Source organism: Dipodomys spectabilis, unplaced genomic scaffold, assembly GCF_019054845.1.
Source record: "Dipodomys spectabilis isolate Male_0828 unplaced genomic scaffold, ASM1905484v1 ptg000034l, whole genome shotgun sequence".
Lineage (NCBI taxonomy): Eukaryota > Metazoa > Chordata > Mammalia > Rodentia > Heteromyidae > Dipodomys > Dipodomys spectabilis.
In genome coordinates, this window is record NW_024870711.1 from 9,801,604 (window position 1) to 9,819,834 (window position 18,231).

Sequence of the window (18,231 nt, forward strand, 5' to 3'; positions counted from 1 at the left end):
GTGCATGCCCGTCCATCCAGGCATAATGCACAAACAAGGACAGACGCCCCACCAAGACCTAGCTCCAGACACACGGAGACACGTGAGAACCTCTGTGACAGTGTATGTCCTGCTCTTCATCTTACGTATTCACGGTTCTCCTATGAAATGGTCAAAAAATAACACAATTTTGTAGCCAGGAAAATGTCCATTAAAATGAGCTACTTTGTGTGGTGAAGTTCAAAGTCTGACAAAACCAAGCGTTGATGGGAATATTCATTATTCCAAGTACATTTTCCTTTGTCTGTTGTGGGGCTTGAACTCAGGGACTGGGTGCTGTCCCTGAGCCTCTTTGTGCGAAAGGCTAGCTCTCTACTTTTGTGCCACAGTGCCACTTCCAGTTTTTGAGTGTTTGTCTAGAGATAAGAGTCTCATGGGGACTTTTCTTCCCTGGCTGGCTTCAAACCACAATCCTCAGATCTCAGCCTTCCGAGTAGCTAGGATTATAGGCATGAGTCCCTGGCACCCAGCTCCAAGTACATTATTTAAAACAGTTGGGTGGTATTAAGCATGCGCTCAGATTGAGCAACTCCATTCTGTACATACAGAATGCAAGGTTATGTGCTCTGGCATCTGGGAACAAGAATGCTTCTAAGCAACATGGTTGCTTAGCAGGTAGTGCTAGCCAGAGCTGATACAGCACAAATGCTTGTGAGCAGAGGGGCACACAGAGACATTCGGTCACTACTGTTCTATACAGCAATGACAATGCCAACTTCAGCTGTCCATGCAAGAGCATAGCTTAGTCTGGTATAATGGTGAATAAAAACAGCCAGACACAATATGGAATATGTACTATAACAGTCCCTCTCTAGAGTGACTAAATTAAACTCTATGGTTTTTTTGTTGGTCGTGGGGTTTGAGCTCTGGGCCTGGGCACTGTTTCTGAGCTCTTCAGCTCAAGGCGAGTACTCTACCACTTGAGCCACAGTACCACTTCTGGTTTTCTGGAGGTTAATTAGAGATAAAAGTCTCACGGACTTTGCTGCCTGAGTTGTTTGAACTGTGACGCTCAGATCTCAGCCTCCTGAGTAGCTAGGATGACAGCCGTGAGCCACCGGCACTGGGCTATTACTCTTTCTAGTTGGTTTTAACACACACACACACTAGAATTTTTTTTCTTTTCTTTGAGACAGGGTCTCTTTCTGTCACCTGGCCTTGAACTTGCCACGGAGCCCAGACAGGCCCTGAGCTTCTGACCCTCCTGCCTCAGCCTCCCAAGTGTTAATATTATAGGAAAACATTACCATCTCAAACCTCTTTTATATGACCAGACTCATATAATATTTTGTCCTACATAGTTTACTTATTATTGCATCCTGAAAATATCCTTTAAAAGCAGCTTTCAAATTAGAATACACAAAAGTATCTTTCTTTTAAATGGTGTCTTTGATCTACCAAAATTGATATTATTGGACCATCCTTGTTGGTAAACACCCAGGCTTTATTATTACTGTCATTTCTTCTTCTTGTTGTGTGCTGGTACCAGGGCTTGAACTCAGGGCCTTGTCTCTTGCTCAGCCTTTTTAAGGTTGGCGCTCTCTCACTTGAACCACACCTCCACGTCTGGCATTTTGCTGGAGCACTGGTCTGAGCTGTTGACTCTTTGACAGATTTGTCTGCCTGGACTGACTTTGAACCGTGATCCTCCGATCTCAGCCTCCTGAGTAGCTAGAGCTACAGGTGGGGTCCACTGTGCCTGGCTCTTCTCAATCTCCAGATGGTTTTTGAATATAGTCAATGCGCTGGCAATTCTGGGCCAGAGCTGGTTCTTATCCCAGCTGCTTTTGTTCTTTGTTTTTTCTTTTTTGTTGTGGGGGGGCTAGTCAGGGCTTGAACTCAGGGCGTGGGCACTATCTCTGAGCTTTTCTGCTCAAGGCTAGCACTCTACCACTCAAGCCACAGCGCCACTTAACCCATTTTCTAGTGGTTGATTGGAGATAAGGCTGGCTTCAAAGCGTGGCCCTCAGATCTCGGCCTCCTGAGTAGCTAGGATCATAGGTGTGAGCCACTGATGCCTGGCTGAAATAAACATTTTCTGTATGTACCTTTTTGCATCATGTAAATAATATCTTTGGAATGATCTCTACACATAGAGTTTGGGGATGAGTTAACATCGGCAGGCCGTCTACACTGCATGGCCCACACGGGAACAGCTCTGGTGATCTCATAGGCTGCAGCAGATGTCATTGTTGAGCATGGCGGCTCAAGCCTTTAAGCCTAACTCATTGGTAAGTGGAGATTGTGGTTTGAAGCCAACCTTGGCGTAAAAGTCTGTGAGACTCACCAGTGCTGGCGTGGTGGTGCTCATGCACCTGCCAGTCCATGTCTGCGCCCGTGCTGTGAGCCGCCATCTCCAGGAACCCGGGAGGCCTGAGGAGGGGAAGGAAGCCCAGTCAAAGCAGGGCTCCACCTTGAAAGAAACCAAGGCAGAAAGGGGCCAGAGGCATTACTTAGATGATAGAGCACCTGCCTAGCCAGCATGAGGCCCCGAGTTCAATCCCCGTACCACACACAAAAGAAAATCTCCCTGTTTTAAATTGCATTTAGTCATGAGTGATCTTGAGCTCATTTTTGCATTGGCTATTTTCTTGCCCTGTGAACTCTGGTCATGGGTGGACAATTGCTGAGCTGTTTCCTAAGTTTTGCAAAAGTAACACTGGCAAAAAAAAAATTAATTTAAAAGCCATGGGTTGTAGGGCACTGCCAGCTGTGAACTGGGCGAGGGTACAGAGACGCAGGTAGGGCCATACAGACCCTCGCCACTCCAACACGATGGCCCCGCCCCTCTAGGCCCGTCCCCGCACACACCCCCAGGAACTAGTGGATGCAGTAGCGAAGCCTGCGAGAGGCCTGCAAGTCTGCACACTGAACACACGGATGTGGCAAGCACACTCCTCTCATTCAGGGCCATGTTTATCCTGTGTGGAGGCACCGGGGATACACAGATGAAATACAAGGGCTCTGCTTCCACACAGCCCTGGGTCGTCTTAGGATGCCTCCTAACACGGGGCCACAGAGTCCATTTGGCATTTGCCTTTAGCACTGAAGTGGGAATACACCTTCCCAGGGGGCTGGGAAGGTGGCTCAGTGGTGGAGTGCTCACCTAGCCTGCATGAAGCCCTCTGTTCCATTCCTCAGCACCACGTACACAGAAAAAGCTGGAAGTGGTGCTGTGGCTCAAGTGGTAGGGCGCTAGCCTTGAGCAAAAAGAAGCTCGGGGACAGCACCCTGAGCTCAAGCCTGAGGACTGGCAAAAAAAAAACCCTCCAAAAACCTAAAACCAAAAAACAAGCAGGAGTTGGGCCTGGTTGCTTACACATGTAATCCTAGCTACTTGGGAGGCTGAGATGGATTGATTGTGGTTTGAGGCCAACCTTGGCCCAAAATTGGTAAGATGGGCGCAGAGGTCCATGCCGGTCAGTCCATCTGTGTAGGAGCCATGAACAGGAGGACTATGCCCAGGGCAACCAGGATGAGATGCTGTTCAAAAACAAAAAAGAACAAAAAGAACTGGAAGTGCACTTTGAGTAGAGCACCTGCCTAGAAGAACAAGGCCGGGAGTTCAAGCCCAGTACTGCCCAAACACACAAAACAAATGAAAATAGAACCACCTTGTGCGGTAATGACCAGCATTCCCATAAGTCTCTGCAGCAGCCTCCTCCTCCCAGAGGCCCTGGACATAGGAAGTGCTCCAGACGGCCTAAGGCCACAAATAAGCAACAACAGAGCCAGTGTGGGAACCCGAGCTGTGTTCCTGGTCTGCTCCCCTAAACTCTCCCTATCCTGAACGGGGAGAAGTGTTCATTAGGACCAGGGAGGGAGGAGTTGTGTGTGTGAGACTGAGAGCATGGGAGAAAGGTGGTAGGAACACTCTGGTAGGAGCTGTGGCTCTTCAGCTGCTGAGAAGTGGGGTCGATCTTCCCAGACCCACTGTGCACCTGTCACAGTGCCAACAGCTCCACGCCATTCCTGGGCACTGGCGAGCGAGCTGAGGTCCCACAGGGCATCTCACCTTCTCCTGTGCATTTAGTTCAAATGGCAAACGCTTCTGTGTGTGTTTTAGGTTGTAGAGCTTGAACTCAGAGCCCAGGCATTGTCCTTGAGCCTTTGCTTTCAAGGCTAGCCTTCTGCCACTTGGAGCCACAGCTCTACCACTGGACTTCTTGGTAGTTAATTGGGCATTAGAGTCTCCGGGACTTTCCTGTCTGGGCTGGCTTTGAACTGCCACCCTCAGATCTCAGTCAGCTAGGATAACGGGTGTGAGCCACCACTGCCTGGTGTGATTCTATGTTTTATACCATAGTCTGATTATCAAAACTTTGTCTTGTGTAATGAGAAATGACTTTTTGTTTTCATTTAGGACAATTTTTTCCTTCAAAATCCTTCTTCGAGACACACAAAATATGGCGATATCAGTGAACGGGTTGAATTGAGGAAACGCTTGCGCTGCAAGTCTTTCCAGTGGTATCTGGACAGTCTCTTCCCAGATCTGGAGGCATTCATGAGCAAAGAAAAAGAGGGAATAAAATAATTTTCGTGAATAAAAGGTGAAAACACCCTCTAGTCCCTCAACACAGTGGCATCAGAGAACAAGTTTGGAACATCACGGAATGATGTGAAATGAAATGAAAATACAACCAGAGTGGCCTATGTCTCCAGTGCCTTTCCCTGCTTTTCTGAGCCAATTTTTGTTTCTAGCAGTCGAGCTGGCAAAGGCTGCCTGGCGAAAGACGCCCAGGTCCTACCTTCGGTTCCTTTCTTGCCACCCAGGCCGCGCTGGGCCGGCTCCTCGCTGAGGGGCTGATGTCCACCCACTTGTGTGGACATCTTGTTGTTCCTGCGGCCTTCTGCCCGCCTCAGCCCGCGCTGTCCTGGTGCTTTGCTAATCTGTGTGCTGACTTGCACGTGTTAGGCTATGGCTTGGGGAGAAGGGGCAGGCACCCTATCTTTGTTGCTTCTTTGGGGTTCATCCTGGCTAGAGGTGTTGGAAAAGGGGAAAGAGGTTTAATTCACAAAGACAGGGAGAAAGGAAAGGAACATATTCAAAGGGGGAAAAAGTGTGTGTGTGTGTCTGGGGGATTTCAGCTAGTGTATGCTAGAGAAAAGACTAACAAGTCTCCGCAGAAGGAAATGATTTGTCTCAGCTCTTACGCTCATTTTGTCAGAACTGTTTACCCCTGGGCTAGGAAAGTGTCTGGATGGCAGGGTGCAGGCCACTGCGGGGAGCTGAGCAGGCCAGCATCCCTGTGTCCTGGAGTTAGTGTTCTTTGATACAATATATAAATAATATATAAATAACAATATAATATATAAATATAATATATAAACATGAGTAAAAAAGAATGGATTAGGGCTGGGAAGGTGGCTCAGTGGTAGAGTGCTTGCTTAGCATGCATGAAGCCCTAGCTTCAATTCCTCAGTACTACATACAAAGGAAAAGCCGGAAGTGGCGCAGTGGCTCAAGTGGTAGAGTGCTATTTGTGAATGAAAAGAAGCTCAGGGACGGTGCCCAGGCCCTGAGTTCAAGCCCCAGGACTAACAACAACAACAACAACAAAACCCAAAATGGTTTATTATAATCAAAATACTGTACAAAAAACTATTTGGAGAAAGACATTGGAAAGATGGGCTGAAAGATGATTTAGGTCAGCCAGGCACTGGTGGCTCACGCCTGTAATCTTAGCTACTCAGGAGGCTGAGATGTAAGGATCGCGGTTCAAAGCCAGCCTGGGCAGGAAAGTCCATGAGACTCTTATCTCCAATAAAACTACTGGAAAACTGGAAGTGGTGCTGTGGCTCAAGCGGTAGAGTGCTAGCCTTGAGCTAAAGAGCTGAGGGACAGCGCCCAGACCCAGAGTTCAAGCCACCAGACCAACAAAAAAAAAACAAAACAAAAAACGGGAAACTCGATGAGCCTTTCAAAAATGCATCTGAAGCTCACACCTGTCATTCTACCTACTCAAGAGGCTGAGATCTGAGGACTACAGTTCAAAGGCAGCCCGGGCAGGAAAGTTCATGTAATGATTATTTCCACCAGAAAGCCAGAAATGGAACAGTGGCTCAAGTGGTAGAATGCCTCAAATAAAAAAGCTCAGGGCCAGGTGTTTGTGGCTCATGCTTGTAATCCTAGCTACTCAGGAGGCTGAGATCTGAGGATAGCAATTTAAAGCCAGCCCAGGCAGGAAAGTCCATGAGACTCTTATCTCCAATTAACCACCAGAAAACTGGATGTGCAGCTGTAGCTCAAAGTGGTAGAGTGCTGGCTTTGAGCAAAAAAGCTCAGGGATAGTGCCCAGACCCTGAGTCCAATTCCCACAACTCTACAACTGACAAAAAAAAAAAAAAAAAAAAAGGATGAGTGTAAATATCAGCTTTGCTAAAAGAAAAAAACTATGTGTATCTCTCTCTCTTTCTCTCTCATCCTCTCTGTTATGTAACTAATACTAAATCTTAGTTGTGTGATTTATTTCAGGTGCTGAATAATAACCATTGGTTCTAGAAATAATTCAACATGTCCCTTAACAGTCTCTTCTTGGATACTGTTTCACTTGTCCATAAAATAGAAAACATCAGTATCGGGCTGGGAAGGTGGCTCAGTGGTAGAGCGCTTGCCTTGCATGCCTGAGGCCCTGAGTTCGATTCCTCAGCACCACATAAGCAAAAAGAAAAAAGCTGGAAGTGGTGCTGTAGCTCAAGTGGTAGAGCGCTAGCCTTGAGCTGAAGAGCTGAGGGACAGCGCCCAGGCCCAGAGTTCAGGCCTCACGACTGGGAAACACCCCTCCCCCCCAAAAAAAAAAAAAAAAAAAGAAAAGAAAAGAAAACATCAGTATCAACCAACACTAGGTATTTGAAATAAAGGAGAGCTCTATTCTTTTTTGTTTTTGTTTTTGCCAGTCCTAAGGGCTTGAACTCTGGGCCTGGATTCTATCCCTGATCATCTTTTGCTCAAAGCTAGCGCTCTACCACTTGAGCCACACACCACTTCTGGTTTTCTGGTGGTTCATTGGAGATGAGAATCTCATGAACTTTGCTGCCTGGGCTGGCTTTATTTTTTTTTTTATTTTTTTATTGTAAAGCTACTATACAGAGGGTTACAGTTACATGAGTGAGGTTTTGAGTACACTTCCTCTTGAACATTGTTACCCCCTCCATTGTTTTCCCCCTACCATCCCCTCCCTCCCTCCCTTCCCCGAGGTTCTTTTTTTTTTTTGATTGTGATTAAATGATTACATAATTTCAAAGTCACAAGTTCATTCTAACTTCCCTGGAGCAAATTGTCTACCTGGCTTTAACTGCGATCCTCAGAGCTCAGTCTTCTGAGTAGCTAGGGTGACAGGTGTGAGCCACGGGATCCCAGCTGAGATCTCTTCTCCTTCTCTTTCTTTCTTCAGTCGTGGGGCCTGAACTCTGGGCCTGGACGCTGTCCCTCAGCTCTTCAGCTCAAGGCTAGCACTCTACCACTTGAGCCACAGCGCCACTTCCGGCATTTTCTGTTTATGTGGTGCTGAAGAATCAAACCCAGGGCCTCATGTATGCAAGGCAAGCGCTCTACCACTGAGCCACCTTCCCAGCCCCTCTCTACTTCTTTATAGGTGGTAATTTTCATTTTATATAGAGGTTTTTTTTGTTTTGTTCTGTTTTTGGGTCCAGTCGTGGGGCCTGAACTCTGGGCATGGGAGCTGTCCCTCAGCTCTTCAGCTCAAGGCTAGCGCTCTACCACTTGAGCCACAGCACCACTTCCGGCTTTTTTCTATTTGCTTATGTGGTGCTGAGGAATCGAACCCAGGGCCTCAGGCATGCAAAGCAATTGCTCTACCACTGAGCCACCTCCCCAGCTCCTATATAGCGGTTTTAAAATCTGACTTTGATCTGCTGTTTTAAGGTTTTTCTTTCCAATGTACTTTTTGATATGATCAAATGCTGAAACAAGCCTTACTCTCCAAAAGGGACAGACCGTAACCCACTCCTGCAATGTCCCAGACTGGAATCCTCCCTCCAGCCACGAACCTCACTCCACTGAACCAGCCAGAGTGTCACCACGGTCCTGACTCCACCTGAACCAGCCAGTGTCACCGCGGACCTCACTCCACCTGAACCAGCCAGTGTCGCCGCGGAGCCCACGTCGCCCTGAGCGGCCCCGGGCTTACAGGCTTCGGACGGGACTGCTGGCGTTGGGCAGCTTCCTTGCTTCCCAGTACTTCTCAATCCCTCCGTCTCGGGAGAGCAGGGGTCTCCCACAGGGGTGGTCCAGTGCTGCTCCCGGGTGGACGTGAGACACTTCACACACAGGCCACAGTGTGAATGTAGCAGTGCTCACGGCTGGCCGCGTTTCCACGCCACTCACTGGACAGGAAAAACACACTGAACACGTTACCAGAAGACAGGTTCAAGCTGAGCGCTGTCCCGTCACTCAGCGACACGTGCAAGGCCCTGGCTACATTGCCGACACCCCTGAATGAATGAAATGAGTGAATGAGTATTAAAAACAACAGCGCCCAGGGATTGTTGACCAGATCCATGTCCTAGGTGTGCACCATCCCCCTCACGGCAGACCTCGTCCCCGCGACAGTGGAGGTGACAGACTATGCCAATCTTCCTTCCTCTGCCTGCGCTTCCTCTGCCCCCGTGACCGGAGTCGCGGGTTATGATGGCTCATGAAGAAGCTAACCAGGGTGGTGCTAAGATACCTGGGGGGGGCTGTGTAGGGGAGGAGGAGGAGGGGCTGGACGGGTGGGGGAGGCACTGCAAGGTGGGGGGGACTGGAAACCACAGGAGGGGCTGGGGAACTGGGTCGGGGCCAGGACTCTGCAGGGGTGGAGGCATGCAGGAGGGGGCTGACGGGCGAGGGGGGCGTGGAGGAAGCTGGGGCCAGCTGAGGCAGGAAAGGCAACCCAAGGCCTCTAAGGCCTGCCTGGAGCACAGGAGGGAGTCTTATCCAGGACTGCAGGGCAGGGACTGGGAAGGAGAGCTGGGAGGAGAAAGAAGGGCCTGAGGGTGAGACCTCTTGGGCCTGGAGAGGGGCTGAGGCTGGCCTTCCAACTGCAGGCTGGAGCAGGGGCGGCTCTACCTCCAACCGCCAGGCTGAGGACCACTGTAGGCTGTCACCGCCCTTCTAGAAAAATCTTCAGACAGCCTGTACAAAGCCGTGCCAGCTCACCCTGCTCCCTGGCCGGGGGGACTCTGCCCCACCTTGCGACTTGTCGAGCAGATGAGACATCTAAGCGCAGAGTGTGCCCAGGACTGGAGTTGTCAGATTTAGCCAATAAACATGCAGGATGCTTGGTTACACTTGAGATCCCGCTGGACCACGGGACTGTATGCACAGCCGTGGTTTGATGTGTCTCCTCCAAAGTGTACGCTCAATCTCAGTTGGGGAATGGAACCGCATCCGAGGAGGGCTCTCGGGAGGTGATTAGGGCGCAGGCTGGAGCTCTACTGAGCAGGAGTAGAAGACCGTCTAGGGGCTGAGAAGGTGGCTCAGTGGCAGAGTGCTTGTCTAGCACGCAGCACCCACATGCCGGGAGCCTTGCATGCGCACAGCACACACTCCACTTGATGCTTTAGCTGGAATTCAAATTTCAGGCCAGTCTGTATTCATGTGACAGCCATACCCAAGGACACACAAAACACAGCAGTCAGCCTGGCCTTACGGTGCACACTTACATACGCACAGCAAAGACCACCTTAGAGCAGTTTTAACGGGGAAGAGCTGGAGGTAATCCAGATCTGCCATTACTAAGAGGACAGCTAAGTAGCCATGGTTATTGATTTGGTGGAATAGTAGTTAAAGTCACAATGACAGACACCCAATTCATACTCATCTGATTAGTACGTATTAAATTACTTGGCACTGTCAAGGTAGGAAGGGAAGCAATGGAAATGTGAATGCACAGTCTGTACTGGAGGGTGTGTGTGTGTGTGTGTGTGTGTGTGTGTGTGTGTGTGAAGGGAGCCCACTCTATCTTATGCACCAACTTCTAAGCCAGCCCTTGGGGTTTTGAGATAGGGTCTTGCTGTGTCCTGGCTGACCTTTGAAATCCTCTCTCTGTGATCTCCTTCTGAGTAACTGACCTTACTGGTATCTATCACGTCCAGTAAGAGGCACAGTTTCAAACCTTAATTTGTATGTTAATTATCTAGAGACCTGGGGACAATGTAGATTTTACATGGAAGTGCTTGTGAAGTCACTGTTGCCTCCTGCTGGACTGGACCATGTTTGAAGATCAAGGTCTGTGGAGCACATGGGCAGCAAAGATGGCGCTGGGAGGGGGTTGAGTGGGCAGACCCCAATTGATCTTCTGATCGGTGCCTAACCAGCCCGTGAAGGCTCAGGTGAATGATAGGGTGTGACCTTGACAGTGATTGGTTCCTCTTCCTCCCTTACCATACCACCCACCCTTGTTGTCCTTAAAAGGGGCTGCTCTCTGTTAATAAACGAGTTTTTCTACCTGCTGGATTTGGCTCCCCGCTGTGTCTGATTGTCTCCTGGACTGAGGGAGGCTAGGGAACGGGCGAGCGCCGCACTTACCTTTCCTCGGACTCCGTCCGTCTTTCGTGGGACGGACGAAGACCCAACAAAGGTCCTCAAAGTCTGGTGCTTAAAGTCTTGCTTGTGTGTATACTAAAGTCATTCCAAAAAACAGACTATGGGGTCATTCTCAGCCTAGAGATGATCCACTTTCAATATATTGTACATGTATATTTATTTATTTATTGGGTCCAGTCATGGGCCTGAACTCTGGGCCTGGGCACTGTCCCTCAGCTCTTCAGCTCAAGGCTAGCACTCTACCACCTGAGCCACAGCACCACTTCTGGCTTTTTTCTTTTTGCTTATGTGGTGCTGAGGAATCGAACTCAGGGCCTCAGGCATGCAAGGCAAGCAGTCTACCACTGAGCCACCTTCCCAGCCCCACATGTATTCTTTTCCTAATAAACTTTCCCATCACTTGGACTACATTCGAGTTTTGCCTGAATTCTTCCCAAGCCAGGTACAAGATGCCAGGTTGACTGGCTCCACTAAACTTCGGGTAACCTATTTTGGGGCTGTGACTTAGATGAAATAAATCTGTTTTGGACTCAGATCCATTGAGAAGAACTCACCATCTTCTCTCCCCCTGTTTGGGACTGAGATACATTGAACTGTGCTATCTCCTTCCTTCAGATCCTTGCCTCCCACCTGAGGTCTTTCACTTTGTTTCTGACTGGCTTCTAATCGCTGACTTGGATCTCTTTCTGGAAGTGATAGAGGGAATGAAAGGCACAGAAGGGTAAGGAGGCTACTCAGCATCAGCTCTGGATTTACTGGGGATCTCTCGCAGAGGCTAGAGTCCACTGCTGCTTACAGACTCTGGGCTTTTATGGTTGGTCGGTGGGAAAGTACCGAGAGGGAACTTGCTGTGGTTTTGGTACAGGGGTGTTAAGGATGCATCTCTCTGCCTGGTCAGGTGGTTGGAGCTGAGCTGATAAAGGTAGTGCAGGCTAAAGGAGATAGGATTAGTTCAAATGGCCAGCTAGAACTGGCAACTAAGCAGCTCTAAACATGATTCCGATGAACGGTGCTGGTTTCTGACCGGACTATCTTCTCGAGTGTCACTTGATGTCTTGGATTCAGCCTCTGTCTGGACGAGGACCTGCCTGTTCGTTGCATTCTGTGAGTATTTTCACTGCTTGGATTCTGACTCCCTCTTCTTTGCTGAGCTTTGCTTTCTTTCCCCAGTATTATCTTCTGGTGGGCCTGCAGATGAACTCGTCAGTCACCAGAAATGGTCTGTTTTCACAGAGGTCTCTATGTTTAAGGCCAATGGATTCCATCCTTTCTGTCTTCTGAGGAATTAAACTCACTCCTTTCCTGCTCTCTCCGGGCTGTGCTGTTCCAGTGTTCCAGCTCTCCGTCCCACCTCTTCCCTGAGGGTGAAGGCTTCCATTCTTTCATCTTTGTACTTCTGATTAAAGTCCAGGCAAATCAGTCTTATCTTACTTGCACTTCAAAAACCAACCAAACTAAACCCAAAAGCCCAAGTTATCAGTAGACTGGGAGAGCCCCTTGGCTTTCATTCTGAAAGCCCAGATGAAAACCTACTATTGTAGACTGGGCAAGAAAGTCAAGGTGACATTAACAGCGTGCTGTGACAAGTCTGTTGAGTCCCCAGAGGCGCCTGGGCCATGGTGCTAGGTGATAAGATAAAGATGTCGAGCCAGGGGCTAGGAAGGTGGCTCAGTGGTAGAGCACTTGCCTTGCAGGCATGAGGCCCTGGGTTCTATTCCTCAGCACCACATAAGCAAAAAGAAAAAGCCGGAAGTGGCGCTGTGGCTCAAGTGGAAGAGCGCTAGCCTTGAGCTGAAGAGCTGAGGGACAGCGCCCAGGCCCAGAGTTCAGGCCCCATGACCGGACCAAAAAAAAAAAAAAGATGTTGAGCCAGGCACTACTGCCTAGCAGTTCTTGATACCCTACCCACGGTTTGAGGCAGTACCATGCTCTGATGAAGACTAACTGCTACATTCATATTCTAGCCAATCCAGCCAGTGTAGCTGAGCCCAGATCAATGCAATGTCAGACTTGGCTGTAAGCTGAGGGGTCCTCCGGGTTCACAAAACCAGAGCGTTTTTTGTTCTGTTCTTCTTTATAATCATCAGTACCAATCCTTTTCTGCTCCTATTTACTGTGTCTCGCTGCTCCCAACTCGTTGGTGTGTTTCTGCAACCTGGCTCTTCATCCTTAAACCAAGTAGCCCTGGGTTGTGACCTCCAAAAGATGTGTCCCCTTCTGCAGAGCTCCTGGATCACCCGGGACCCGAGATCCTAGTGTGCTCGGCTGACCCTATTGTCCAAGGGCAAGGGCAAGGGACTCCTGACCCAGGCTTTATGCCCCATACCAACAGCAAGTAGCTGAAGACTGACTGACTTCTCATTCCCTGGAGATTTCAGGGTCTCAAGCCCTAGAAGGGGAGAATGACATGTAGCAGTTTCTCTGAGTGAGGGGAAATGCAAAGGAAACCTAAAATGGAGGGCAAACATCACAAGATCTGAGAAAAAACATGCTGATTAAGCTTTCCAGTTTACAAGGGACCAGCCCAGGTGGCCACTTAGGTCATAAAATGTCACAAGATTTTTTTTTATTGTTTGTGTTTGTTTGTACTCCAACTACCTAAAGATTAACTACAGGCTTCATTCTAGCCTAAGATGGGTCAACAGATAGTTCTAAAATGAATCTTTAACTTACATAACCCAGCCAGTTAAAACCATGCCCTAGAGGTGAAATGTAATTCGGCACACCATTTTCTACCTTTGGGCAGTGCCACAAGTCCTGGGCCCTTCCATAACAAACAACACAAAATATGTGTCCCAGTAAAAGTCCTTGTCCTTCTAACCCTAGAGATGACTACTTCCGGGCTACTTAAGGTGGTTTCCTTTCCTAATAATATTTCCTATCATTTTCATTAAAAGTAAACTAAGGGCCTGGGAATGTAGCTTAGTGGCAGACTGCTTGCCTCGCATGCATGAAGCCCCAGGTTTGATTCCTCAGTACCACATATCCAGAAAAAGCCAGAAGTGGTGCTGTGGCTCACGTGGTAGAGTGTTAGCTGTGAGCAAAAAGAAGTTCAGGAACAGTGCCCAGGCCCTGAATTTACGCCCCAGGACTGGCAAAACAAAACCAAACAAAAACATTTAAATTGATGTTCACAAAAATTTTTGTTGTAAATTTAGACAGTTGAAAGAAAGTAATTTCTGGCATTTACTGAAATCCATTTCCCGCTCCTTTAAACGCAGCTCCCAGGCTTCGTCCATCTCTGTGCCTCTGACTGTTTCTGAGGGACTGCCAGAATGGCCAAGCCTTCTGAAAACTGATAGGGTCTTTACTGTATTTTATGTGAGCTGTATTTTATATGAGCTGTGCCCACTGGAGAAATCTGGGAGATGGGCACTGTGATCTCTGTGACCTCACTCTGAGAAGAGAACCCTTTCCTGAAGGGAGAGCTTCCCAGTGGAGGGCGGAGGCTCTCCACGGTCTCACCCTGGCATCAGCTGCGGCTCTTTGGCGGGGGGCCATGGCCACAGCAGAACTCAGGAAGTGTCCTCAAGCTGTCCGTACACCCAGCAACCCAGCAAATGAGGTTTAGCCCCGAGGGGGAGCCGGGTAGTACAGCATAGCACCCTGACACTAGTAGGTGCATGGCTGTGACCAATGCCTAAGAGAACAATCTGAACAACTTTTATCTGGGCTGGGAGTGTCGGAGGGCCCTGTCCACAGATGCTTGGCCTCAAGTCTTTGGGCAGAACACCATGGACCTCGCAGTGACCAGGAAGCAGAGACGATGACGAAGATAGGAATCGAGTATAACCTTCAAAGACCGGAGACACGTCCGTCTCCCCAAATAGTGCGCATTGAAGGGGGCAGGGCAATTCATAGTTGAACCAGAAGAACCTGTCTGTCTAGAATCGGAGTTGTGGCTAACGTTATTCGGCCCGATAGTGTGTGTGTGTGTGTGCTGTGCGCACGTGCCAGTCCTGGGGCTTGAACTCAGGGCCTGGGCGCTGTCTCTGAGCTCTTTCGCCCTCCATTTCCTGGCGTTCCTTTCGTATTACTCCCGTGACGCAGCGGCTGCGTCCAGTGCTGCCCTGGGCGCCCTCCTCCGGCCCCGCTGTGTGTCCCGCGGTGTGTGCCGGGGCCTCTCGGTGCTCATGGCCGTTCCTGCCCGGCCTGGCTTCGAACCGTGATCCTCCGGTCTGGGCGCCCCGGGAGCCCCGCTCGGCGCCCGCCGCGCCGCGGCGCCGGCCCGCGGGAGCACCGCCGTGCGGAGGACGCGTCTCCCGGGGCGGCGCGGCGCGCTGACGTCACCCGCGGGGCGGGGCGCGCGGCGCCGCCCGTGACGTGGCGCGGCGGAGGGCCAGGCCGGCGCGGGGCCCGGCGACCCGGCCGCTGCCGGGGCGCGCGGCGCGTGCGTCACGCTCGGCCGCTCGGGGAGGCGCGGCCGGCGCGGCGCGGGACCAGGCGCGAGGGATGGCACCGCCCGCGTCCTCGGAGGCCGCGGTCCTGGGCAGCGGGCGGCGCGGTGAGTCGCGCCCGGCGGGGCGGGGCGGGGCCGCGGCCTGCGTGCGGGGCCGCGGCGGGGCCGGGCTCGCGTCGCGGCCTCGCGGGCGCCGGGGCGCCGGGGTGCCGGCCGGGGCGCCCCCGCGGGCAGCCCGGGAGCGCGTGCAGCGCCGGCCCGCGCGACCCCGGCTCCGTCCCGGGCCCACCGCCCTCCGCGGGGCTCGCGGCCGTCGTCGCACGGGCCGGCGCTCCGTGGGTTCCCCGCGTGGGCCGCGCGCGCGGACGCCCCGGCGCGTCTTCTCGAAGGACCCGGCCCTCGGGCCGGCGCCCGCGCACGCACGCTGGTGATCTCCGGGTTAAAATAGGGATCCTCCCTCTCCACCTGCGCTGCCGCGGGGCCTCTGAGGAGCCGGGGGCGCTGGTGATGGATTCGGGGCCTCGGAGGAGCCGGGGGCGCTGGTGATGGATTCGGGGGCCTCGGAGGAGCCGGGGGCGCTGGTGATGGACGGCGGCGCCGAGTCCTGCGCTTACAAGGTGCCTCCTGCCTGTGGGGGGACGGCCCGCTTCCACGCGGGATGTCTGTCCACGCGGGAGGTCTGTCCACGCGGGGTGTCTGTCCACGCGGGAGGCCTGTCCACGCGGGAGGTCTGTCCACGCGGGATGCCTGTCCACGCGGGAGTCTGGTCCACGCGGGAGGCCGGTCCACGCGGGAGTCTGGTCCACGCGGGGCTTTGGAGAGCAGTTGGGGAAGGAGTGGTGATTTTGTGTAGCTCGCAGACTAGGACGCGCTCATGGAGCCGTTGGCTTACTATCGTCGTAGGAAACAAACTGACGTTTAGACCCAGCCCGCGGCTGGCCTGGACTGTTTTGTGAATGACAGGAAGCCGGTGGTCTGCTTCCGGCCTGGAGACACACTGCAGGGGGGGGGGGGTGCGAGCCGGCCTGGGTGCACATCTCCCCATCAACACTGCTAGGCCTACTGAGTGTTGATTTTTTTTTTTTTAAAACACTGTTCTGATGACTAGAATTCAAACCTCCCTCCAGGTCCCAGCTGTAAACCTTGGGGAAAGTCACATTTCCTTAAGATAAAGAGGGGCGGTACCAACCCTTGGTGTATTTATCTTCGGGACTGTGCTTTGGTGTGCCTTCTGTAGATGACTAGTGCACCTAAGCTGCTCTCTTGAGGACTAGGAATCCGGAGGAACGCAGGGCCTTTGAGCAGAGAACCCTCTCCTCCTGATTTAAGAGAAGTCACCTCAGCCAAGACTTCCTTGGCCCCAGGTCCAAATCATTGAGAAGGCTGTGCCAACCCTGATGTACTCACACACGTTGACATCGGTTGTGCTGGAAGGCAGTCATTTTTCAGTCATTACTTAAATAGAACACGCCGAAGGACAACTGTTCATTCATCTTCATCTTAACGCATTACAAATTGGATCTTTTTTTTTTTTCAAACAGCACTGAGACTTGAACCCAGGGCAGGCTGGGCAAGCCCTCTACCATTGACGCCACACCCACCCTCCTTTGTCACTTTTTTAGTCCATTTGAATAGAAACCTTTGTTCAAGAAGGTGGTAAATGATAACGGCCAGCCTGCACCAATGCTGCTGTCACCTCCAGGTGAGGTGGTGCTTTTAGGCTTTGCCAGGTTGCCTCTTCTGTTTCCCTTTCTGTGGTGTCTGTTTTCCATCTTTTCCCCTTCTGCATTGCTTTGTAGATACAGTGTTAGATACCTAGGTACCTAAGCTCCTATTCTCTCTTGGTGGCACTGAGGACTGAACTCAGGGTCTCATGCTTGGGTGCTCTACCACCCGAGGTGACCCCACACCTGCCCAGCCATTTTTACTTTGGTTATCTTGAGGATGGGGTTTTGCATAGATACTGGTCGTGAACAGCCTGGACCATGGTCTCTTGTTTCTACTTCTGCCTTAGGTTTCGAGACAGGGTTATGACTGTGTAGCCAAGGCGGGCTTGAAATTTGAGGTCCTCTTGCCTGAGCCTATAGAGTTTTGGGGTCATAGGCATGGAGCCATACTCCTCCGCTGGTTTTCTTAGGAAAAGAGATGTCCAAGGACAGTTCCCAAAGATGTCTGGAGTTTGCTCTGAACCTTGATTCAGTAATCTCCTTGTGCATGAAAATACTGCTGATTACAGTGTGTTCTTCTGGTTTTCCAAGGTAGATAAGGAATGCGAAGAAATCATGTGTATTTCTATGCTGTCATCACTTGATAATTTTGCAGAGATATGGTAGGAGCTGTACTTACTATAAACCAGTATTTGTTCTCACATGACTGTAGCTCAGTTACAGTGTTTGACGAGGAACACAGCATATACTTAACAAAGAAAATAGCTGGACACTACTAAAAGGTAAATGCTTTATATTTCAAGGTGGACATTTCAAACTTATTAACCATTATAAAATTATTGTGTGCTGAGAGAAAAATAGATTTTTCTTTATGAGCTTTGTGGTTCAAGATTTACATTAAAGGAACAGAAATCAGACTAGAAAATGACTTATGGAGGAAGCATGGCCTTTCCACCTGCTTTTAGAATGTTTGTTCAATGTTTGATTTTTTTTCAGTGTTTGAATTTTATTCTCAAATTTTTGGCCAGTTCATAGGCTTAAGATATTCTTTTTTTTTAAATTTTTTATTGTAAAGATACTATACAGAGGGTTACAGTTACATGAACAAGATAATGAGTACACTTCCTATTGAGCATTGTTACCCCCTCCATTGTTTTCCCCCTACCATCCCTTCCCTCCCTACCTTCCCCGAGGTTCTTTTTTTTTTTTATATATATAATTGTGATTAAGTGATTACATAATTTCCCAAATTTCACAGTATTGTGGAATAATGATGCTCATTTAAAGTCACAAGTTCATTCTAACTTTCCTGGAGCAAATTGTCTATCAGTCTATAACATATAACGGTGTACACATATACACCATACATGTGATCAGCAGCATGGGGATATTTAGTAGTGGTTCGACCAGATGAGTGGGAGTTCTTTGTTTCTTAAGTCCTGTTAATTTTGTCGTATCACCTAACATTTTGGATTTAGCATCCACTTATCAGGGAGACCATGTACCGTTTGTCTCTTTGCTCTTGGCTTACCTCGCTCAACATGATTCCTTCTAGCTCCATCCATTTCCCTGCAAAT

The 18,231-nt window shown here is 50.3% G+C and overlaps 1 protein-coding gene across 1 annotated transcript in view; it reads left to right on the plus strand.

The window, feature by feature from the left end:
- The window catches only part of Galntl5 (polypeptide N-acetylgalactosaminyltransferase like 5), a 28,903-nt gene extending 24,258 nt beyond the window's left edge, over positions 1–4,645 (plus strand). The window contains exon 10 of the mRNA XM_042677109.1: positions 4,403–4,645. Within this exon, the coding sequence (XP_042533043.1) occupies positions 4,403–4,573 (171 nt within the window). The 3' untranslated portion in view covers positions 4,574–4,645. The remainder of the gene's footprint in view (positions 1–4,402) is intronic.
- The last annotated feature ends 13,586 nt before the right edge of the window (positions 4,646–18,231 follow it).